This window comes from Bidens hawaiensis, unplaced genomic scaffold (genome assembly GCF_021521415.1).
Source record: "Bidens hawaiensis isolate Kalapana, Puna unplaced genomic scaffold, B.hawaiensis_p1.1 tig00031433_1, whole genome shotgun sequence".
Lineage (NCBI taxonomy): Eukaryota > Viridiplantae > Streptophyta > Magnoliopsida > Asterales > Asteraceae > Bidens > Bidens hawaiensis.
In genome coordinates this window covers 168,315-194,867 of record NW_027495288.1, presented here as the reverse complement: position 1 = coordinate 194,867, position 26,553 = coordinate 168,315, and the positions used below count along the sequence as shown (strand labels likewise).

General features: G+C 37.4%; 1 protein-coding gene across 2 annotated transcripts in view; it reads left to right on the top strand.

Annotated features, from left to right (window-relative positions):
- The window catches only part of LOC143582072 (phenylacetaldehyde reductase-like), a 69,592-nt gene extending 43,107 nt beyond the window's left edge, over positions 1-26,485 (top strand). The window contains exons 2-4 of one of the 2 annotated variants that reach the window (XM_077064717.1): positions 25,044-25,166; positions 25,518-26,229; positions 26,303-26,485. In XM_077064717.1, the coding sequence (XP_076920832.1) occupies positions 25,044-25,166; positions 25,518-26,229; positions 26,303-26,465 (998 nt within the window). In that variant the 3' untranslated portion in view covers positions 26,466-26,485. Of the gene's footprint in view, positions 1-25,042; positions 25,167-25,517; positions 26,230-26,302 lie in introns of those variants that run through there. The other variant, XM_077064718.1, reaches the window with a different exon arrangement.
- The last annotated feature ends 68 nt before the right edge of the window (positions 26,486-26,553 follow it).

Here is a 26,553-nt window from a genome sequence, read left to right as displayed (position 1 = left end):
TTTTTGTGAAAGGGAAAGTGGAAAGAAGTGACATAAGAATAGCAGAGTTTGTTCCCTTCTCAATTGACTTTGACAGTTTAAAGTCTAAAAGGACAATTGGAGTTGATCCACCAAGACCAAGTGAAAGGTTCAAGAAGCCAAAAGAACATGAAATATTCAAAGGAAAGGTTGGGTGCAAGAAATGTGATGAATATGGTCATCACACAGACTCATGTAATGAAAGATTGAAATTCCAACCTTTCCATGTACCAGATGGAACAAAGTATGGCCAAGACATTGTTTTATACAAATAGAAGTATGATATATATCTGAGAAAAGGAAAGGTGTGTGGAAATGAAACTTTGAACAGAGAAGAAAAGAAATTTGCAAAAGAGACAAGGAGTGAAAAGAAAACTGATGTTAAAACAAAGAAACAAATGACTAAATCAGTAAGAAGAAGTATGTCTTCTAAGAAAACTGAGAAATTGGTGAAGAAGAATTATCAGACTGTGGAAATCAGACAAGACAGTCAATCAGTCAAATCTGATGGCTCTCAAAGATCATCAAACAGTGAGATAACAAGAAGAAAAGATGCACATTCTAGAAAGAAACCAACATAACTCACTGGTGATGAGAAGTTTCTACTAAAGCATGGATATGAACCACATGGTTTCCTTTGGAAACCTAAGACTGAGAGTAAGGTTGAGCAAGTTGCTGATGTGAGAGACTACTCTGAGAAGAAGGACTATGAGAATGCCACGGACTCAGCTGAATACCAGTGTCCAACCTCACTTGTTAAAACTCCAAGAGAGTGTGGTTATGAAACTGATAATTCAGACAACTTAGAATTGACTCATGAAGATCCTGAACCAACAGCACTCACTTCCCAAGCTGTGTCTGAAACTGAATCTGATGAGCTGCAAGTTGATAAGGCTTGCACTTCATCACTCAACTAATCAAACTTTCTTTGTATGTGCAGGAACAGTCCACTCCTCTAAATGACATATGGTATATGGATAGTGGCTGTTCTAGGCACATGACTTGTGACAAGAGATATCTTGTAAATTATGAAGAAAAGTATGAAGGTCCAGTAGCTTTTGGGAGTGATGAGAATGGTGGAAAGATTGTTGGAAAATGAATCTTAACAAATGGGAAAGTCTCATTTGATAATGTATTTCATGTTGAAGGTCTTCAGTACAATCTGCTGAGTATATCACAAATGTGTGATAAGGATTACAAAGTATGTTTTGATGATTCACACTGTTTCATTTTAAAACCTGAGTTTGTAATTCCACCTGAAATGATTATGATGATGGCACCAAGAAATGGTAACTTGTATGAATTGAATATGAAAGAAGCTATTTCAAGAGGAGGTGCATGTTTTGTTTCCAAAGCCACTGAAAATGAGTCAAAATTGTGGCATAGGAAACTGTGTCATGTGAACTTGAAGAACATGAATAGACTTGTCAAAGGTGAGCATGTTATAGGCTTACCTACAAGAGAATTCAAGTTGGAAGATCATTGTGATTCATGTCAAAAGGGAAAACAACACAAATATACTCATAAGTCAAAACTCATCAATTCAATTGATCAAGTACTTGAATTACTTCACATAGATCTCTTTGGTCCTGTGAGTGTACCAAGTATTGGGAAGAAAAGATATTGTCTGGTGATCATTGATGACTATTCAAGATACACTTGGGTTTATTTCCTAAGTACCAAGGATGAGACTGCAGAGTTGATTAAAGGTTTTGTAACAATGATTGAGAACAAGTTGAATAAGACATTCAAGGTGATGAGAAGCGACAATGGCACTGAGTTCAAGAATGGATTTATGCAAGAATTCTGTGAAGCAAAAGGAATACAACAACAATTTTCAGCTCCTAGAACTCCTGAGCAAAATGGTGTAGCAGAAAGAAGAAACAGAACTTTAATTGAAGCTGCAAGAACCATGTTAGCAGATGCTAATCTGCCTGTCACTTTTTAGGCTGAAGCCATAAATACAGCCTGCTATGTTCAGAACAGGGTACTTGTGAACATAAGGCATAACAAAACTCCTTATGAAATATTTCACAACAGAAAGCCTTACATCAAGTTTTTCAAGCCCTTTGGATGCAAATGTTTTCTTTTGAATACAAGGGACTATTTGAACAAGTTTCAAACAAAATCCCTGGATTGCTTCTTTGTTGGATATTCTACACACTCAAAAGCCTACAGAGTTTATGTGAAATATGCAATTGGAACCAAATGGGTTTTTAGAAACCAAAGGGATGAAAGGGGTTTGGTGATTAAGAATAAGACTTGTAGCACTGGGATGTCTTCAAGAAGAAGGAATAGACTTTGAGGAAGTCTTTGCACCTGTTGCAAGACTTGAAGCTATCAGGATTTTTCTTGCATATGCTGCCTCAAAGAACATTAGAGTGTTCCAGCTTGATGTTAAGTCTGCATTTCTAAATGGAAAGATTGTTGAAGAGGTGTATGTTGCTCAACCTCCAGGTTTTGAGGATATAATGTATCCAAACAGGGTGTATAAGTTAAACAAAGCCCTTTATGGATTGCATCAGGCTCCTAGAGCATGGTATGATAAGCTGTCAAATCATCTTCTTGAAAATGGTTTCAAAAGAGGAGCCATTGACAAGACACTCTTCTACAAAAGAAACAGACTTGCTTCTGTTACAAGTGTATGTGGATGACATCATCTTTGGTTCTACAAATGAACAAATGTGTATGGAGTTTGAAGGGGTAATGAAGTCCAAATACAGCATGAGTTCTATGGGAGAAATGAACTTCTTTTTAGGACTGCAAGTTCAACAGAAGGCTGAGGAGATTTTCATTCATCAAAACAAATATGTGCAGGACATCTTGAACAAGTTCAACTATCAAGAGTACAAGACTGCTTCAACTCCAATGGACACCAAAGAAAAAATGATTGCAGATGAAAAGGGGGAGCCTATAGATGAACATGAATATAGAGCCAAAATTGGATCTCTGATGTATCTAACTGCAACAAGACCAGATATCATGTTTGCTGTATGTGTGTGTGCAAGATTCCAATCAAGTCCAAAAGTCTCCCACATGAATGCTGTTAAAAGAATATTCAGATATTTGAAGGGAAGACCAGACCTAGGGATTTGGTATCCAAAGAATCAATCTTTTGATCTGATTGCATATACAGACAGTGATTATGATGGCTGTAACATGAGCAGAAAGTCAACCTCAGGATGATGTCAATTTTTGGGTGGAAGGCTAGTGTCATGGCAATGCAAAAAGCAGACTACAGTCTCAGTCTCTACTGCAGAAGCTGAATATGTTGCTGCATCTACCTGCTGTGCACAAGTTCTATGGATTCAAAATCAGATGCTGGACTATGGTTTGAATTTCCTGAACACCCATATTCTTATTGAAAATACTGCTGCATATTTTACTGTTAAGAATCCAGTTCAACATTCCAAAACTAAGCACGTTGAAATCAGACATCATTTCATCAGAGACTGCAGTGAAAAAGGATTGATTGAAATGCAAAGAGTTGATACAAGTGACAATTTGGCTGACCTTTTCACCAAACCACTTGAAAGAACCAGGTTCAACTTTCTTCTGAAAGCCCTGGGAATGATCAACTCTAATGAAATCTGATTAAGGATGTGTGCCTGGTGTGTGTCTCTCTGTGATAACTGATTATTTTGTTAGAGATTACACATATTGAATGTTTAGTGAATATGCTTGATTATGTTACTTAAGTATGATATTTGAATATACTACTGAATATGTTAACTGTTATGTGCTTTAACTGTGTATGTATGCAAAATTTGACATGTTTGATCTGATTGATAGGTTTGCATGATTATCAGTTGATGTGAATTTGTGATGTTAGAATAAGTGTTTGTGTTATGATTTACTTGTGAGAGTAAGCTTATTTGACATCACTGCTTTAATGCTTCACTATGTGTTTTATCTGATCATTTGATGTTGTTAGGATAGGCTTACACATGAATGTTGTTAAATGTTTGCTTGTCCTGATAATATTGAGTGTCATTCAGATTTAATTATGTACTGCAACTGTTTATGTCAAAATGTGTTTTATGTCAAAATTAAGTGATTTAATGAAATTTCTAATGAATTTTGCATAAATACTTTATTTTGATCAAAACATGAGCATGTTGTTAATGGTGCTGAGATATGATAAGATTATTCAGTTCAAACTTTGAAAGAAGCTTAAAAGAAGGATTTTTTTATGAAAAGTCTCAAGTAGTTGTTTTTCCTGAAAACTATGTCATTTGCCCAGTTGGAAGGACATGCACCCGTGTATATTTGGTCCTTAATTCTCTACAGATTCAAAGGATAACCATTGACCTGAAAACTGAATGCATTTGGGGCAATAATAACTTGTTTCTTATTCCTTCACTTAAAACTATGTCAATAGCTCTAACTTTTAAAGGACATATATTCACATGTATGTTTGATCCTATTGACCACTTTTTGTCAAACGGGATAGCCATTAACCAGACAATGAAGAGATATTGGGGTGATTGAATATTAAACTGTGTTTAATGGGAAATGATAGTACATTGACTACTTTGCTGATCATATGGAATTAATAGGCTAAAAAGACCTTAGTATAGTCATTAACATGTATGGTTGCTTTCCCATGATGATGTAAAATCTAAGGTGATATAAACATAATGAATATGCTAATCTTTATGTTGAGATCCATAGTTGTCTTTGCATGTCTCAAGATAAATCTCTCCGAATGATAGGCAGAAAAGTGATTACCCAGTCATACACGAGCCTGTTGTTATTTGGTCAACCAAAAATGAAACATCTTTAAATATGACAAAGAACATGCTTTAAGAAAATTTGAGAAAATATCAAAAACAAGGGGAAGAATGAATAAATCAACCAAAAGTTGATAAGTGTTTTAAATATTTTATCAAACAAGAGGGTTACAACAAGAACTACAAAGATGTTGACATAATCTGTCTCATCTTGAATGAAAGGCATGTTATTAACAGTAAGTCCAACGTTCAACCTCTATATATGTTTGAATCTCAAAAAATACAAAAATACAATAAATTCTGTCATACAAAAAAAACAATTTTTGACCAAATACAGGAGGTTGGAGTCAAATTGGGGTGATCTGGGGAAAGCCAAATAAGCTTTGAGAAAAGATATGAGGCATCATAGCACAGTGTTGACCATTAATGCATTATGCTTAAATTGAACCTTAATAATATCACCAAAGAAATGAAATTCATGCTAAGTTTATACCTGCTGTTAACCTATCTATGTTGTCATAATAATGTTGAGAATGAAGTATTGAGAAAGCTACTTTGTCAATATGATCTCATTCTTGAGATCTTTTCAGAAAATGGAAGAAACTATTTTGAAGAGAAATATAACTGAAATTTGATCTCTAAATGCACCATTTGCTCTTAAACTATGATCTGAAATGAAAAATATATTTTGACAAAGTGGTTTAAGTCAAAAAGTGTTGCATTTTGCCTTTAATTGGATGAATATGTAAGTTCGGGTAAGGTTTAAGGTTTTATAACCTTTCCGGGCACAAAACAGTTGAATATGTTTGAATATGATATTTCGGGTAAGGTTTGATGATTTATGACCTTTCCGGGTAAGCTTAGCCATTTTTGACTAACTTTATGATTTTCGGGCATGCTTTGAAGTGTTTACACTTTCCGGGTAGAGTACACCGTGTACTCATATCCCGAGCAAGCTTGAAGTCTTGAGATGATTATGTGTTGTTATAGCTAGCTTTTAACAAGAAATTCTTGTTTCGGGCAAGCTATGCATGTTATATGCTGATTGTGATTCCAAGCAAACTTTATGAACTTAGTCAAGTACATCAAGTAAGCTTTGTGATTTGTGTGAATATGTTGTTAGGAAAGGTTTGTTAATCTTTTCGGGCATGCTTAGATATTACTATTTAAGTTTGTCATTTTTCGGGTATGGTTTGGCATGTTGAAATCCCTCGGGTAAGGGCATACCTGATGATTGAATGTGTTTATCCTAGCAAGCTTAGTGCTAACATAGGATTTTCGGGCAAGCTCTTTGAAATTATAGACTATAGCACACTTAAATGTTTATGTGTTTTAATTTCATTCCGAGCATGCTCTGTGATATGTGTGTTTATGATTTCTTTGAAATTACAAGTGTTTTCGGGCAAACTTTGTTTTCTGGGCACACTATATATTTCGGGTACACTTTTGTTCCCTAAATATACTTGGTAATTTCAAAACTTAACTTTCCGAGTACAGTGCTAGAAATCCTTTTCCGGGCACACTTTGTACTATATGAAGGTTATTCGGGTATACTTTACATTAGAAAGGTGTTCAGGCACACTATTCTCTTGAATGGTTGCTCGGGCACACTATGTTTTCAAGTATGCTTGATTGAATATGTTATTTAGCATGATAAAATTGATTATGATTCTAATTAGGGCTTATGCTAGATAAGTTTTAATTTGAAATTGAGAAATCTATATGGGTGTCTTGATTGATTCCTAGTAAGGATGTTTATTTGATGTTTATACTTGATTATTTGCCTTGTGATTAATTTCTCAAGAAATCTAGTATTTCGGGTAAGCTTTCTTCATTATGTCTTAACTCTAAATTAATTAGCTTGATCGAGCAAGGTTTATAAATAGAAGGATTCGGGCAAACTTTGTATATTCAAAAATGAAAATTTTCCAAGCAAAGTTTGACCGGGTAAGCTTTGTAAGTGGATGTATACCGAGTAGACTTTGAAAAGAATAATTTCGAGTAAGGTTTTACTACCTCAAAAGATAAATATTGTTTTTAATATATCAAGTGGATAATGTTACTGTATGACAGCTAATAATTCACAAAAAGACAAAGAGCATTTAAAACCCACTTTCAAGAGGTATATAAGAGGGAATTAGGCAAAATTTTCACATTATTTTTCCCTCTCTCTCCTTCCACTGCAAACTGCTTACTTTCAAAGAAACCTAACCGACTAATCGCATTTTACTTCAATCCAAACTCTAACTTGAATTAGCCCTCTAATTCTGACTCGGTAAGCAACATTAATGTGTTTTTCGACCACGATTAGACTATAATGGGATTTGATTATGTATCTGATTACTAATACTTTGTTTATGTGTTTAAGTTATAAATTTGTCGAAGAACAGACTCTTGATGATTTTCTCTCTTTTCTTTCTTCTTAATTTTTATACCTTAAAATTATCTAAAGTACTGAACTTTATGACTAATTTCACTTTGAATATGTTTGTTTATGTGATTCAGATATGGAAGAAGATGAACCCAAATATGTCTTCGAACCAAAACATAATATGTGTGCACTTCTGCAAGTGACACCTGACAATGAGCCGATGGCGAGGATGATAACATGGATGGCACGATCAAATGTCAGTTTTGCGTTAACCGAAAGCCTTGTCATATACAGAAATCATTCTTTAGATTTCTAGAGATCTGTTAAACTGGTTGAGGACATAAATGGTAAACAAATTGAAGCAACTGTTGGCAGACAAGAAATCCACATTACAGAGGGGTTGATAAGAAAATGTCTACGGTTGAATGATGGTGATCATAATTCTATAAACTTCAGCACACCTCACTTGATGAAGATATTTGAAGAAATAATGGGGTATCAAGGAACTATACATGACAGACAGTTTCAGAAGGGTATGTCCCCTATGTTGTACAGGTTTCTTATTCACCATGTGATCCATGGATTTGCTCCAAGAAAGGGATTATGGACATTGATGAGTCATGACTTGGCAAATGCCATTGTTGGGATTATATATGATCTACCCTTCAATTTTTCAAAGATGATATTTGAAGGACTAGTAGGAAACTTGAAGAAGGATGAAAAGAAAAGATTTTTACAATATCCAAGGTTCTTACAGATAATCTTCAATAGTGAACTTCAAGATCTACCCACTGTTGGAACTACACACACACTGCAAAACCCTGATACATACACAAGAATCAAGAATCCAGGTGTTTCAAATATGTACAACTCAAATGTCCCATTTGAGATATTACCATGGTTGTTGGACCATGATCTGAATGTGATGCTTGTGCCTGAGTTAAGCTCAGAGGAGGAAGGTGAAGATGACACTGAGAGTAATGATGATAGAGACTCTGATGATGGAGATGATGATGTTGATGGAGTTGAAGGAGGAGATGGAGTAGCTGTAGAAGTTGTTGCACCTGAACAGAGGAGCAATTTGAGCAAATTGAACAACCTATTCCAACACCACCACAAACACCACCAACAACAAGCCCAACTCATACTGATCCAATCATTTCAAGCCCACCTAACACACAATCACCACCACAATCAACTGTCCAACCTCAAACCATAACTCAAGAACCACCTGAATACAGACCAATCCTTTTCCACCTACAACCTCACCCATTGACACAGACTTTTTCCAAAGAAACCTGGAGCTGTTGGAAGAAGTTGCTGAATTGAGAAGAAGAAATGAGGAGGTGACAAATGAAAATGTGATGCTGTTTGAGAAGTTGATACAAGCTAAATTGAGAATTCAAACCCTGGAGCATGAGGTTGAGAAGACCTCAGCTGCCCCAAAACAGGGGGAGAATGATAATGTACCAACTGTCTCTGATATGAATCTTGCTGAGACTGTAACATTTGTGGATACTGCAGACAGTCTAAAGTTGATCTTGAATATGTATGATGATGATGAAGAGGAAAGTAGTGAGGAGAGGAGAATATTGGATGATGAAGAATATGAAGGTGATAAGTCAAATATTGGTGTACAAGATTATGATTACATTAATGAAAGAAGGGTTGAAGAAAATGTTGAGGTGGTGAATGAAATTGAAAAGATAAATATTGAAGAAAATGTAGCTATCAATGATGTGGCTACTGATATGTTAACTGACATAGCCACTGACGTCTTAACTGATGTACAGACAGAAGAAGAGACTGAAGTAGTGAATGAAGGAGATACTGCTACTGAGGAGCTAATACTCACTGAACCTAAAGCTGAACAACCCGAATGCTCCAAGAATGTAGAGTATGATGAAGAAATGGATGAACTTGAAAGAGACATTGATAATTTCCCTCAAGAGGATGAAGAAGATGTAAGGAGGAGGATTGAGACAGGCAAGGCAAAAGTTAATGTAGAAGAGCCTGCTAAGGCATATCCTGAAAAAGATGTAGCTTTTAGAGATGATGATATTGCCAATGCTGAAGCCCTAAGAGAACAAGAAAATAACTTGAGAGAAACAAGAGATAGGGAGATATTGGCCCAATCCATGACTCCTGAAGAGATTGCAGAATAGGAGGTCTTGATCAACCAAGCTAAGCTTGCAAAAGAAATAAGTGATGATGTGGCTGATCAAGAAGCAATATAGACCTTGATTATGATGAATAGAGCTGAGGAAGTTGACAATTCCCTAGCTATGGTGGTCAGTAAGTTTCAATCTCAAAGTCAACAACCAGAAACTACTGAACCTGCCAACTTGAATACAAGTCTGATTATTGAAGAAGAAATTGGTGAGTCCATTGCTTCAATGGTTGCCAAGAAATGGACTGAGCAAGTAAAATAAGATCTGAAGAAGAATCCTACTGACAGCTGGTCAGAAAGGGTGAATGTTCCTGAGCCTCATGAAACACTTAACCAGAAAAGAGAAAGACTTTCTAAACTTCATGAAGAATTTGCTGAAAAAGTCAATAGGTTTGCCAAGACCTACATGAGGAGAAAGAGGACATATGAGCAGCCTGAGCATGAAAAAGCTGCTAAGAGGGGCAAGCGGGATTAAGCTAGTCCTATAAGGGCTGTCCCACTACAAACCTTGCAACCAGGTGAAAGATTTCAAAGTGTCCCTGATGCGCCAAACAGAAGTGAACCAGATCATCCATCTTCTGATGAACCACAGATTGATGCAATGAATGATCTATCTGAAGGAGAGGATGAATCTGAGGATTCTGATGATGATGATGATGATGACCCTGAGAATGATCAAGGGAAAGTTGGTGCAGCTACTTATGTTATGTCCCCACAAGTTGAATTGACTGATGAACATAGGGCAAACATTGAGCTGAGTGTTCTGGAAGCTAAAAAGAAAAATCCATTGGTTGTAAAGCTGAGAAAGCATGGGATAAGTTTTGAATCTTTGACTGATCTTGATGATGATCAGTTGCAAAGAAGACTTGATAAAGAAAGTGATGCCTTGAAGAGAAAGATGGAGGAAAAGAATAGAGATGCCTAGAAATACAGAGATTATCTCAGAAGGCATGACTATTCAGAAAAAGATCTATCTCACTTAACCTTTGACAAACTCCAAGATCTTTACAACAGTGAAAGGGAAAAGGTGATTGAAAAATGTGTAAAACAGAATGAAAAGCTTGAGAAGATTGAGGAGTTGAAGAAAAAGTTTGGAGGCATGTGTGGTTATTTACTACAGAGAGGTATGAAGCCTGAGATTGTTGAACATTTATCCAGAGAATCAGTGTTGGACCAATACAACAAACTGAAAAGAAAAGAAAAATAGAAAAGGGTCCAAGCTGAGAGCTCTACCAAACAAGCTGAAGCAACTTATGAACCCCAAGCTAAAAGAAGAAGAATTTAAACTCTGAGGGAGAAGGAAAAAGAACAAGACAGATCAGCTGAAACCTCTGCTCCTCCAGATGCGAAACCTGAACCTGATGATGAACCATTTGTTCCATGGGAAATGAAGAAATGATAAATATACTGAGGAACATAATGATCAACCAAAGGGGAATGAGTGAAGCAGACTTCAATGTCTTGGAAAAGGAGGATTTGAAATACCTCTTTTATATTAAAAAGAATGAATGGGAAAAAGCCCTAAGGGAAGGAGAGAACCCTAGATACTATGCTGATGATAGGTTTGTACCTGCTGGATTGGCAAGAACCCCTGGCATGGATAAAATGTTAAAAGAACTTAAAGCAGCAGGACACAATGTTGTTGAACTTGCCAATCTACCAACAGAGATGGTTGAGGATGTATACATTAATGTCTTTAACTTGAGGCCTAGTAAACCAAAGAAGTCCATTCCCTTCAGGCCTCCTATTTCAAGAAGATTTCCAATAGGAGGAAGAGATCAAGGAGGAAGAGGTGAATCAAGCAGCTCAGCATAACAAAGAACAAAACCATAATCTAATGTGGATCTACCAAGAGAACTGTACTTTGATTCTATTATTGGTGCATTAAAGGTGATTATGGAGAGTAGACAATTGAGAGAAATTGTTGTGAGAAGTGACTTCCATGAATTCAATGAAGAACAATTGCGAAGGATGGCCACTCTCAAATTGTATGATTACAGAAATAGAAGCAGATTGGCAGGTAGACAGATGAATGATCTGTCGAAAAATTTGTTGGAAGAAGCTAACAAAGGGTTCTAGTTCCTAAAAGAAAAGAGAAATTGAAGAACAGCCCAAACTCACAAGTCAAGAAGGACTGCAAAGCTAAAAAGAATGGACATAGCTGAGAGAGACTTTCAGATGACTTTCAGAGATGAGAATCCATTGTCCAACATGAATACTTGTATAAGTATAGGAAGAAGAATGAGACGCCCCAACTACACAGTACAAAAGAATGGCATTATAACTGAAATTGAATACAAGGAAGATGATGATCATTTTGTACTGAGAAACTCTGATGGAAAAATACTGGGGATCATTAAGATAGATGAAGACTTGACATGCCTGCACAATGAAGAATTGATGGATATAAGGGATTTGGCTATACCAGAAAGTCACACTCACTACCAAGCCCTTAATATCTTCAAAATGAAAGCTGCTTCAGAGATAATCAATCGAAGACAAGCCATTCATAATGCAAGAAAGAGACAAGATCAATAGAACAGGCTTTGTTTTGTAATACCTTCGGACAACTTTCTGATTATGTAATTTGCTTATGTTATTTGAATATGTAATTTTGATTTTTGATTTGATGTGTATTTTTGCTAAGTGTAAGTAACCATAGAAATGTTTTGGGTCAGCTGAGGTGTTCCAATCTATGGGGAGATTGTTGAGTCAAACAATTGACCTAAGGGGGAGATTGTTGAGTCAAAGATTTGACCAGAATGAAGTATATTGAAGATTGGAATCTTCTCAACCTCCTCAGAATTCGCTAAGTATGGATCCGGGCACACCTTAGACATCCGGGCAAGGTTTTACTTAGCCGGGTATGATATTTTGTCTATCGGGCAAGGTTTACTTCAAGAAGTCTTCTTTAGTGGATATCCGAGCAGGGTTTGCAAATTAGTGCATTGCCGGGCATGGTTCACTAGTTTATGTAAATCCGGGCAAGGTTCACTTTGTCAAGCAAGTCTGTTCTTCAAAGCCAAGTAAAGTTCACTCCCGAGTAAGCTTTTGGGCAAACCAAGCTCATGAAGCCAAGTGATTGGAAGACCGAGCAAGGTATTCATTAATAATAGTGGTCCGAACATGATTGATGATTGAAATGAATATCTTTAAGTAATATCGAGCAAGATTCAACTCAAGCAAAGGAAGAGTACTCTCGAGTACACTTCGCTAATAAGTTATTTTATAGCAAAGAGTTGAAATGGATCATTGAAGAACAAGGTTGCTCGTAAGAGTTTGTAGGGCAAAGTCTGGCAAAGTCAAGAAGATTGAAGTCTACCCGGTGAGTATTTTACTTGGTAGAATACTCTTCAAGCAAAGTCTACCCGAAAACTGATCCCAGGCATACTTCTATGTTACCAAGTCCTGAAGGATGGCAGAGTACATACCGTACTCGGAAAATGAAGATTTATGAAAAGCCTACCCGGAAGACTTGTTTTACACTTAGTTTATTTTGAATATGTAATTTGAAGGAATGACAGCTGTCTTAGGTTGGCAGGCCTATAAATAGAATGTTTAGGGCAAGCCGCCAGAGGGGAAGAGACAGATACACACGAGACACGATATTCACGGATAAGGATAGACAGACACATTTATTGAGAGAGAATATCGTGTGACGGCTGTCCTAGGATTCCTAAAACCCTAAATCGATTATCCACTTTGTATGATGAAAATTATATAGATGGAAATCTTTTGAGTGAATCTTGTTTGTGTTATCTATCATTGAATACTTATTAAGCAACCGTATGTTTGTTATTGATTCCGCCTTTAACAAACGGATATCTTTCTAAATATAGCAACCCGTCATTAACTCTCTTGTCGGCACATTAATCTGTGTGAGTTATGACATGATTAAGTAAGATCCAGCTGAAATCGTGGGGCCTGACAATCTATCTCTGAGATGATGGTACTCTCAAGGCATGTGACATGGATGACAAGAAACGTGCAATAAATCATGCAAACTCTTACAGTGCAGCTGGGTACAACGTTGCTTCCAACAACGCCCTTATCTCACAAGACAGTTTCTCAATGTTCAAGACCACTCAGCAACTTCCACCTCAAGGAAATTTCCAAATGTTTAAATCCACTCGGGGCCAATCATCTTCCACTCCACCCCAACCAGCTCCATTACTCTTCACTAAGTCTGCTCAATCTCCAGCTGATAATGGTAAACCTTCATCATCTAGCGTTGCTTCTTGTCAGAACTCCAGTCAGGTTCCCACCATTCCGAAAGAAACTCAACAGAACACAGCTCTAATGGCGGGATTCATGAATTGCTATAATACATTCCTAGCTGGAGATTTGGTTCAACATGTAGTTGTTGCTAAGCTCGATATGATCCATCTTGATGATGTTGAAGAAATGGATATCTCTTGGCAAGTCGCCATGGCAGTATTGCGGGCTAAGAAATTCACCAAGAGGACGGGGAGAAATAGTTGGAATATGCCAAATAATCAGAAGGTGGGTTTCAACAATGACACTCTGAGATGCTACAACTGTCATGAGCCAGGTCACTTTTCTTGTGAATGCATCAACCCAGCAAAGGAGGGAAAAACGGAAAGGGCACTGGTTCTGGTGGGAAATGGTAGAGGAGAAGTTAGGGCTAGTTCGGAAATGGTGAGAAGGGTTTAGTTGCTCAACAATTCTCTTGGGCTGATCGGATGGCTGCTCTCAACATCAACAATCAGACCACCAACTTTGCTCATGTTGAGGACACTGAGGAAGAAAATGCTGCTGAGGAGCACGTCAAGTAACTTCAATTTACATTCATGGCCTTCACTCCTCCCGGCTCATCTGAGGTAAGTTTTCAATCATGTTCTCAAGATTGCATTGATAAAATAAATTTATATAAGCTCCACAATGATAACTTGATTAGAGACATGAAATGAGTAAATCTGAAAAATTTAAACTTAAGAAAAATGAAAAATCTTTCCTAGACAAAATAGGAGCACAGAAAAAGGACATCTCTAAGCTTAAGTCTGATTTCAGTATAAAAAGTTGTCACCACCTAGATGCCAAAAAGGAAATCGCTGAACTAACTACTAAACAGGAAGCCTCCAAGTTAGAAATTCTGGATCTAACTAGTAAATTTGAAAGGGCTAAACTAGATTTCAAAAAATTCGATGGTTACAGTAAAGTAGTCAATTCAATGATTGAAAATCAGTTATGGTGGAAAGAGAATGAGGGTTAGGGTATAGGATACAGTCAGATACCCCCACCATATAATGATAACTATACAGGTCTTCCTCTACCAAAGAGCAAGAAGAGAAGGTTAAAGATATGAAGTATGGTAAACAAGCTAATAGTGAAAAGAACAATTAAGTAGAAACAATTGTGTCCACTTCAAAAGTGAACGATTCTAATGTGTTTGCCTCATGTGCAGAGAAAGTAATCGTTGAGGAATGGACTGATGAGGATGATGACCCCATTGTTTCAATTAATAAAGACTTTAATTTTGATGTTTCTTCAAAACTACCTGCTATAAAATTCTGTTATTCCGACTGTTTGTGTGGGCTCTGGTTTTAAGAGCAAGGATTCTTGTGTGGTTGATTCTGTTAATACTTTGAATTCTAATAATGATGTTTCTAATAAACTTAAAAAATTCAACAAGTATTCACCGCCTAAGTTTGTCAAGGAGGGATGCTCTAATGACAAACAGGGTGGTGAAAATTATGCTAAGCGATCTGGTCCACACAATCGCTCCAGACAAGGATTTGCCCAAAATGATTTCTATGTAAAATGTCAAACTTGTTTTAATTGTGGCACTCTCGGTCATATTTCCATAAATTGTCGACATCGTCAATATGTTTCCTATTATGGATTATATTAGAGGAATATGCCTTATATGTCTTATAATACATACAGGAAAAACTTAAGGCACTACCCGGCTAATCCCTCTGATGATGATTGGAACAGACACATATCTGGAAGGTTTAGTCCTCATCAGACCAAACCCGACATGTTTCTCAAAAAGAGGGTAGCAAAAATGTTTTGGCTCTCAAAACGAGCATGAATTCGAAAACAAAACGAGTGAGAAGGACAAAATAGTTTGTTTCTAACCCTTAAAAACTGGAGATCAAGTCATCCATTCGTACATATAATACTAAATCTAACAATGGTAGACATAAATGGTTGCCTAAATCTCCGGTGAAAGAAATTTGGAATTTTGTGTTAGACGATCATAAGGACATGTCATGGAAACCTGTGACAACTCTATATGAGTCAGGTTCACCCAGTGTAACTATGGACTGGGTACCAAAGTCTAACAAATCTCGCACACCGTGCAGGAACAGCTATGGAGGAATATCATCAGACCTTGGTCTGTTGATAGTGGCTGTTCCAGGCACATGACAGGAGACATCTCCCAGATACATGACATTCAAATCTTTAAAGGTGGGTATGTGTCCTTTGAGGGAGGAGAAAAAGGGAAGATTACACAAAAGGGTACTGTAAGTAACGGTGTTTTAAAATTTAAAAATGTCAATTTTGTTCCAGAGTTGAGGCACAGTTTGTTGAGCGTGTCACAGATCTATGATAAGGGTCTTTCAACTCACTTTACTAAGCAAGAGTGTCTAATTTTTAAACCTGGTATCATTATACCAGAAGACTAGGTTCTTGTTCGATCACAAAGAAAAGATAATGCTTATGTGATCGACATGAACAAAAGTGTTCCTGATGAAATAACCTGTTTGATTTCAAAAGCATCTGAACATAATGTCATGCTTTGGCATCGGCGTCTTGGTCATGCTAATATGAAAAACTTGAACCACCTTGCTAAAAACGATTTGGTGTGTGGTTTACCCGTTAAAGATTTTATTACAATTGAAAAATGTGTGGCTTGTGCTCTGGGTAAGCATCATCAAAAAACTCATAGGCCAAAATTGATTAATTCCATTTCATCAGTTTTTCAATTGCTTCATATGGATCTTTTCGGTCCAGTTCATGTTCTGAGCCTTTCTCGCAGTTCTTATTGTCTTGTTATTACTGATGACTACTCACGTTTTACTTGGGTGTTTTTCTTGTTAAACAAGAGTGAAACTGCAGAATTACTCAAGAGGTTTATCGTGCTTATGGAAAATCAACTAAAGTTAAAGCTTAAGGGAATTAGGTGTGACAATGGTACAGAATTCAAGAATGCCTCGTTGAATCATTTCTACTCTGAGAGGGGGGTGCTTCGTCAATACAGTTCCGCTCGGACACCGCAGCAGAATGGTGTGGCTAAAAGGAGAAACAGAACTCTTATTGAGGCGGCAAGGACCATGTTGTGTGATTCTAAACTACCATAGTTCTTCCGGGCCAATACAGCTTGTTATGTTTAGAATTGGGTGATAATCAACAAGTCTCAAATGAAAACTCCAATGAGATTGTCTATGGTCATGAGCCTATTGTTGCACATTTCAGAGCATTTGGTTGTCCGTGCACTCTACTGAATCTCGAGTCTACTCCGAAATTCGGGGCCAAAGCTGATGAATGTTACTTTGTCGGTTATGCGGGTCACACCGCATACAGGGTCTACAATAAGTCAACAAGCAGATTCAAGAGTCCTATGATGTTCTTTAGTTGGAAGAAAACGATACTAATGCTCGTGTTGGTCCGGACTGGTTATTCGATTACAATGAACTCTTCAAACCGTTAAATGTGTTTCCGGTCATCAACACAGAATCTTCAGGTGGTGCTAGAATGGATGCTGAGGAAGAAGACCCACATGCAGTATCTCACATCTCTCCCCATCTGGATGATGATGTCACAGAACCACATGATGACAACTCATCCGCGTCCATCAGACAATCGAAAGAAGTTCCAGAAGCTGAATATTCTCAAAATTCCTCTTGAAATACGACAACAGTTGAAGGGGAGAGTCCTATTTGTCAAATCTTTGGGAGCACCTTGTTTCCCAATATCATTACAAATAAATACGTTGCCAGCACTTCATACTCACACAGCACGACAACCACTGGATGGAAGAATCCCCTCACTGAAATTGATGAGAATTTATCAAACTTAACTCCCAATGGAGTTGCTCCCGAACAACCAGTTCCGACAAGAACTCAACGAAATCATCCTATTGATAATGTTATCGATCCTTTAGAAACAGGTGTGTCCACCAGAAGTTAGGCAATACACATAAACAGTTGTTTGTTCTCGTGTTTCATTTCTCATATTGAGCCGAAGTCGGTGGAAATGGCTCTCCAAGAACCCAGTTGGGTAGATTCTATGCATGAAGAGTTGAATTGGTTTGATAAATTAAAGGTATGGAGATTGGTTGAACTGCCAGAGGGAAAGAAAGCACTAGATACGAGATGGGTTTTCCAAAACAAGCAAGATAACATGGGGGTTATTGTCAGGAACAAGGCACGGTTGGTAGTTCGTGGTTTCGTCAGGTTAAAGGGTTAGATTACACTGAAGTCTATGCTCCCGTAGCTAGACTTGAGGCCATCAGGATTTTTCTGGCTTATGCGTCATACATGGGTTTCACAGTATATCAGATGGATGTTAAGACCGCATTTCTGTACGGCGAGGTTAAAGAAGAGATTTATGTGGATCAGCTATCGGGTTTCGTTGACTCCAAGAATCCCAATCACGTCTACAAGTTAGATAAAGCATTGTATGAGCTTCACCAGGCTCCTCGAGCGTGGTATGCTACGCTGACAGCTCATCTTCTGGGTCATGGTTATAAACGAGGGACTATTGATCAAATTATGTTCCATAAAACTGTTGGGAAAGATTTGATCCTAGTTCAGATTTATGTGGATAACATTATCTTTGGATCTACCAGTGCTGAGTTGTGTACAAAAATTGAAGAAGTAATGAAGAAAAGATTGGAAATGAGCTCATTGGAAGAAATGACCACGTTTCTGGGCCCGCAGGTTCGTCAGAGCTCGACGGGAATTTTGCTGCATCAAGGGAAATATGTTGAAAATATGCTTGCAAAATTTGGGTTTCAGGATTCCAAAAGTGCTACTACTCCTATGGCGGAAAGACCACTCCTGACATCTGATCCAGAAGGGAGTCCCGTAGATCAAACGTACTATCAATCGATGATCGGGTCTCTGATGTATCTCACTGCCAGTCGTCTCGACATTATGTTTACAGTCTGTCAATGTGCTCGTTTCTAGGCTAATCCTAAACTCTCTCATTTAATTGCTGTTAAACGTATCTTTAGATATCTGAAGGGACAACCGAAGTTAGGTCTTTGGTATCCCAAAAACTCAGAATTTGATCTTTATGCTTTTGCTGATAGCAATTATGGTGGAGATGACATTGACAAAAAATCCATATCTGCCGGATGCCAGTTCTTAGGAGATCGTCTTATTTCATGGCAGTGTAAGAAACAACAAAAGGTGTCTACTTCGACTGCCGAGGCGAAATATGTTGCTGCGTCAGCCTGCTGCTCACAAGTTATTTGGATGCAACATCAATTGCTGGATTACGGTTTGGAATTTCTTGACACCCCTATCTTCTATGATAATGATGCTGCTATTGCCATTGTTATATATCCAGTACAACATTCAAAAACCAAGCACATAGATATTAAAATTCATTTTATCCGTGACTGTTATGACCGAAAATTGATTCATCTTGAACAAGTTCACACTGACAACAATGTGGCAGACTTATTTACAAAACCGGTCAGAACAGCCAGATTTAATGTGCTTGTGTGTTTTCTTAGAATACTTCGTTTCGAGGATTGAGTCTTTCTGGATATAAATTTGCACATAATTTGTAAGTTTGCTCAAATTTAGTGGGAGAAAATTAAAAATTTTCAAAAAGAGTGTGTGTTTATTATTTAAAAAAAAGGTTTTGATTATGTTTTTCAAGATTCACTCTCGCTTAAAATTATGCCGGTTGCTCAAGTTTGAAGAACATATGCTTGCATATGTTTGGTCCGGTGATCTACTTATAAATTCACAGGATAGCCATTTATCTAAAGACTGAAAGCATCTGGGGCGATTGTGATGTGTTTTTGTGTTTTGAATTCTTTCACTTAAAATTATGTCGGTAATTCCAAGTTGGAGGGACACGTACTCTCACATGTGTTTTGGTCCTGTTAACCACTAGTGGTCATACAAGATAGCCATTTACCTGAAAACTGAAGAGTGACTTGGGTGACTGAGTTCTTAACATGTGTGTCTTCTATAACCTTCTGGGAAGTGATATGATTATTTAGTTAACAGCTTTTTAAAAGCTTCAAAATATTTTCAAATGAAAATTGATCCAACCTTTGGAAAATGATAGAAAAAATTGTTCTTGTGTGCCTAACAGGTGAAGTTATTAAGCTTAAAAACCTCTAGAACAGTCATTGATTTGTAGCTAGCTTTCCATGATGCGTAAAAGTAGAAGTGATATAAACTAAATATGTTGAACTTGCTGTGGAGGGTCATTTTGAAGAAATGTGCATGTCTCCATATACATCTCTCTAAATGATAGGCAGAAAAGCAATTACCCTGTCATACACGAGCCCGTTAGTGTCTTGATAACCAAAAATATTGTGTTGTTCTATTGTAGTGAACAAGATTTGGGACTTACAGAAGCTTGTTGTTTTTATTAAAAAAAAATCTTTTGCACTTTCAAAGTGCTCAGTACGTATATATTATGTGCTGTTGTTTCTCAATAAGCGTTAAGTTCAAAGTGTTATCGCTTCCAATATTTTTGATCAAGCACTAGGGGGTTGGAGTCAAATTGGGATGATCTGGGGAAAGCCACATACGCTTTGAGAAGAGATAGGAGGCATCACAGGTCCATAAGTGATGTCCATTAAAGCTTTATGCCGAACTGAACCTAAGTCATATCACTGATATAATGAAAATCATGCTAAGTTTGTTATACCTGCAATAAACCTGTTTCTTTATGTCATAATAACGCTGAACATGAATCCTTGTGACATCACCTTAAACAATAAGATTCCATGTTCGGAACTTTTCATAAAAGACGACGAATTTTATCAAAAACTGAAATTTGATCCCTAAATCATGCTAAGTTACAAGAAGACTAGTGTCTCATGGTATATTTGTTATTTTTGTACTTAATTTACTTCTTTATTATTTTTAATCTTTTTTTGTCCTTTATGTTTTCATCTCGAAACTACTCTCCACTAAACATGCGTTCAAATTGGGTTCTCTTTGATATGTGTAAACTTCCTTGGGCCTTGTTTTGGCAACTGGTTATTTTACAAATTTGATTTGAGTCAAATATCTGGTTTGGGCCTGTCTTATTGGATTGGGGTCCAATTGGGTTCTCGGCCCGCTTGCCCTTGGGATATAAAAGTTGTTTAACCTCCCATTTGGGTATTATTCTCAAAAATCTTCACTCTCAATTATTCTTGGCTGAAAACCCTAATTTTTCCGCTAACTTAATAGAGGTGTTCTTGGCTTTTGATTGCTCTTTGTTTAATAACAGGTAAAGGATCGACGAATGATATGTTCGATACTTAAGAGTTTGATTAAAATGTGATATGGATGCATTGCTTGGTCTTTGTTTGATGAATTATATAATAATCTTGTATTATGGACATTTGACCTGTTTAAGACCATTGTTGGAGTTTTTAGGATTAGTTGCAGGTGTTTTTCTCTTGATCCATGGTGATTTCAGCCCTTCTGGAGAAGATGACACGAACCACGAAGCAGAACTCAAGGGTCTTTCCTTTCCGGCTTGACCGAAAACCCTTGGTCAAACCAAGAGTTCTCAGTTGACTTTTGTTGACTGAGATCTCTTGTCCCTGACCGAGAACTCCTGTTCTCGATGGGACTTGACAGAGATCATAATCCTCTGACCGAAAACTTAATTATTTGACCGAGAACTCTCTCCTTTGACCATTTGCTCACCTATGTGGACTATAAACTCATTCATGGACCGAAATCCATTATAATATTGTTATTATTTTTCATTTACGGTCCCTCTAATATGATTTTATTTAAATTAGTTCTAAATGGTTATTAAATTAGCAATTGTACCCTCAAGCTTATGATTGTTGGTCAAGTCATGTGAATATTTGCTAACTTGACTCGTTTGTTGCAGTAATGGCTGATCAGGCTCCTTTAAAGTTTGTCGATACTCACAATATTGTTGGATACTTGTTTGATCCTCCTCTAGCACACAAGGAGTTCAAGTCCATGATCTTTGGCCTAAATACTTGCAGGATTTCTCACGCTTTACGAGAAAATCCTATCATTTGCAAGAAGATGATCACGGACTTCTGGAACAATGCTTCGATCAACCAGCGAGGACCTGGTGGAGTTGTGTCTATAGACTCCAAAGTGCAAAAGAAGCCGGTCGTCATCACAGAGGCTATCATACGGGAGGTTCTTTTAGTTGGGGATCAACCTGATTACCCAACGGAATACCCGACTGCTGCTACCTCCGAGGTTCTTACAAGAATGGGATATGAGGAATCCTATCCTCCAGCAATCAAGTAGCTATTCCACCCGTGCTGGAGATTTCTGATACACACATTCTTTACGTGTGTGTCGGGACAAAAGGGAGGTTCCGATGAGATTAGCCACATGCAGATGTCAGCTGTGGTTGCTCTGATCATGGATTGGAATTTTAACTGTTCCAAGTTCGTTCTCGATAAGATGATGAGCAATCTGAAGGGAAAGGAGAAAGAGTTGTTTCTTATGTATCCACGGTTTCTACAGATGATATTTGATTCGCACTACAATGACCTCGTTAGATTTGTTGAGACACGGCCCAATCTTTTACTAAAAAGATTGGGACGAATTTCATTGAAATTCAATTAAGAGAACGAACGTTATATCTTCTTATCCTTGTCCAAAGTATCCGTTGCTTGGAATTTAATCAACAGTAGCCACTTCAGCGAATTCTTTATGGTAAGAGACTATGATCCAACTACTCGATACAATTGCAGGCTGCAACTCGCCTGCATGAAGCCGAAATCGATAGTAATCACCGGTCATCCATACGGCGGTGAATCCGTTCCCGGGCCTTGTACACAACGCCCGTTTTGGTCTGATTGTATAGGAGTTTTTGAACTAAAAAAGGAGCAATAGCTTCCCTCTTGATTGAAGTAAACTATGTAAGGCAAATAGTACTAAATAAAAAAGGAGCAATAACGCCCTCTTGTTTTATCAAGAGGGAAGCTATTGCTCCTTTTTTAGTATTGTCAAGGGGGAATTTCTTAGTATTTGGGTGATTTTTAGGTATTTCAATAAAAAAAATACTTGGGTTGCGCCATATATATGAAAGAGTATACAATAATGATGTATTTGTCGAATCAAATACCATGGTCTAATAATTAAACATTCTAACTAGTTGATAATTTTACAATTAGTTGGGAATTTGTGAAAGGTTCCTGTAAAAGGTTTCATATGAAGTCAATGGGACCCAACACCTTTGGATTAATGAAAAGTCAAGAAAAGGGGGCTAAATTTGTCAACCAGGGTCTTCACAAACTGGTTAAATTTGGTCGATTTGCTGAAACAAAGACTGTACCAGTTATAGCTCAAATTGCTGAAGAGCATGTGGCGCCAGCTCAAAGGCATGCTGCTACACTTGAGATTTCTTATGATGAAGATGAAGAGACAGAACACCGTGAAAAGGATAGTGCTACGACTACTGAGCAACTAAAGATTTTGAGATTTTTAAAGTTTACTACAGTCGACTGCCTTGAAGCCTCCTCAAGCAGCCACTGTGAATGAAGGTGATGAAGATATCCCTCAAGAACCAGCCGCCGATCTCATTCCACGTAAACGAAGGAAGAAAGATCCGAGACCTGGCGTGCTGGTCAATGAAGATGAAACAACAACACCTTCAACAACAACAAGCCTACAGCAGTAACCACATCAGCTTGAGTCGACTGCTCCTGAGACTCATGTTGATCCTAGTCCATCCACAGCTAAGCCTCAAACTTAAGATCAAATTTTTGATGACATTGCTTGTGAGTTTGATTTTGAGGCAGACATTCCACATACTTATAAGGCCTATATTCCATATACTGATGCTCCCTCTGGATCATCTGACCCAACCAATCAGGGTCAGTCAAGTTCTAGTGCCTCCGAGAAGCTTGCTCAGATTTTCGCCATGCAAGAAACTTATTTGAAAAATAAAGAAATGGGGGTTGTTCTTGAAGATGCTCCTGTTGATGTACAAGCTCTACAACGTTGAGTTTTTGAACTCGAACAGGACTCGGTTGTCAAAGACATCCGTATTCAAGAACTTGGAGTGAGTAACATTGATAAAGATTCAAAGGTGGATCTCAGTGACATGATAAATGCTCCATTCCACAACCAACTAATGATAAACGAGGTATTGATTTCAGGAACTTCCTGAGGAACCAAGTTGATAAAGGCTTTCGAACAAGACAACTGCAGAATCCTTTTTGAGTCAAGGATCCAAGGACAGGAAAGACCATGGTCAACGTTATGTGGCCTGCCACTAATAAGGCTATTCATATTCCTGTGCCTAAAGCTATTCCAGATGGTACTCCGGATAACATGAGGTTCTGGATGTATGATAGTGAGACTACCACCGTTGTTATACGCTTATAGAAGGACAAGGGGCAGTTCAGATTTGTTGATCCAAGAGACTTGCTTAAGTTTGGGGAAAAAGATATCAAGACCCTTAGCACTTTTCAAATAATAGCTGACCCAATTTTTGAAGCAGTGCAAAGGAATTCACAAGTATGGCAGCTTCTATTATCATAACTAAATTTTGGGCAGGTGGTTTAAAGGATGCTGACATTGACTACATGGAACACGATTAATGAACGAAGCTACAAACCAAGGGGGAGATTGTTAGGCCTACATTTAATGGTTTGTACTTAGTTGGGATTAGTTTTGGGCTTTGTATGTAAACCGAGATCCTTATGGATCTCGGTGGGCTTTGGGCTATTGTTTGGCTAGGTTGATTGGTTACTCTATATATAGATCTCAATTGTATAGGGTTACTCTATATATAGATCTCAATTGTATAGGGTTTAGGTTGTTGATTTTCGAGTTTTGGCTGTCTAGTCTTGGTAGACGAGTATTGGAAGCAAGTGCTTAAGCACTAGACGTTAATAAGAACGTGTGTTTTGAAGCATTCCTTGTGTTCTTCGTGTTGTTGGTAATCGTTCTTGAATCATCTTGTGTTGGATTTTCGCACCAACATCAAGATTAGTAGATATCATATTGAAAGATCCTCCATGGGACTTACAAGTTTTTTATGAAATTTTTGGTACTTTTCTTAATATTATTTTATTATATTAAATTTTACTCATAATTACTTTTCTTTTATAACTTTTAATATATAAAGTTTTACTAAAATCGAAATACATTGTTGAGACGTGTTTTTATTTATCTACGCGCCGACATAAATTTTATTCAAAATCGAAACTTCGACAAAAATTTGACTCACCTGGTTTTAAATAAAATTTATGTCTGTGCATAAATAATAAAAAGGGTGTCTCAATAGGGTATATCTAAAATAATCATCAATACTAGTTTTAAATATTTATTTCCGGAATATTTTGCAAAATGATACCTAAAGGCTAAAACTGTATAGTGAGAATTTTTAAGGTTATATTTATATGATTGAATTAAAATAATTAGTAAAATAAATAGAGTGGGTGTGGAATGATAACAATATAATCCGTGGGGACCATCAGTTACGAATATCATGATGATCATGGTGGCCTACAAAATGAGAGACCAAACCGCACTTGGAACACTTACTTAAAACAAACAAAGAAACAAGCAAACCCTAAGACAGACAATGAGTATGAGTGGTGTTGGAAAAAGTGTGTGCGTGACCGGTGCTTCTGGGTACATAGTCTCATGGCTCGTTAAGTTGTTACTTGAACAAGGTTACGCCGTCAAGGCGTCTGTTCGTGACCCAAGTAAGTAACCTTGCTTTTATATATATATATATATATATATATATATATATATATATATATATATATTATTACAATTTGATTTGCCATTTTTATCATTTCCATTCCATGTACTTATAGTTCCTCCAATTTGATATGTTTTATTTACATCAAAATAGATGTTTTTAATAATAGCTAGCTATCGTCTGTTGTTATTCGCTACTAGTCAGCCATGTCCTAATTATGGACATCTAGATTCTTATAATTTGCTAGTTGCTAGCTGAGAAATGACATCCTGTTAAAGTTGAAAATTTCCTTTTTTTAATTAGATAGATACCATAGAGAATTATTAATGAATTTTGTTGGATGTCTCAGAGGACCCTAAAAAAACAGACCACTTGCTTAAACTTGATGGAGCTAAAGAAAGGCTTCACTTGTTCAAAGCTAACCTGCTTGAGGAAGGCTCCTTTGATGCTGCAATTGAAGGCTGTGATGGTGTCTTCCATACCGCGTCTCCCTTTTACCACAATGTCACCGATCCACAGGCGGAACTCATTGATCCTGCGGTTAAAGGAACATTGAACGTGCTCCATTCGTGCTCAAGAGCCCCATCGGTTAAAAGAGTGGTTGTGACCTCCTCTGTTGCTGCAGTTGCCTACAACGGCAGGCCTAGGACTCCTGATGTTGTTGTTGACGAGACATGGTTTTCAGATCCAGATCTTTGCAACCAAACAAAGATGTGGTATGTGCTGTCAAAGACATTGGCTGAGGAGGCTGCATGGAAATTTTCAAGAGAAAAAGGGCTAGACATCGTCACCATAAACCCGGCAATGGTGATCGGTCCTCTTTTGCAGCCAACACTTAACACGAGTGCTGCTGCAATTGCAAACCTATTGAATGGCTCAGAAACATACCCGAATGCTAGTTTTGGATGGGTTAATGTTAAGGATGTTGCAAATGCACACATTCAAGCTTTTGAAATTCCTTCAGCAAATGGAAGATATTGTTTGGTGGAAAGAGTTGCTCATTATTCAGAGATAGTTGAGATATTACGCAACCGTTATCCTTCCTTGAACCCTCCACACAAGTAAGCAAGCTTTTCCCCTTGCCGTTTTTTTCTTTTTGTACCTTAAAAATACAGTAATTATTAAAACCTGCAGGTGTGCAGATGACAAGCCTTTTGTTCCTATATACCAAGTGTCAAGGGAAAAGGTGAAGAGCTTAGGGATAGACTACATTCCCCTTGAGCAAAGCATCAAGGAAACTGTCGACAGCTTGAAGGCAAAGAACTTTATAACTCTACCTGGCTCATCAAATATGTGAAGAAGAAATCAAAACATGGTGTTGGTCGGTGATTCAATAATAAATTCAAAATGACTTTGAATAATGGTGTGTAATTGAAGATGATGGT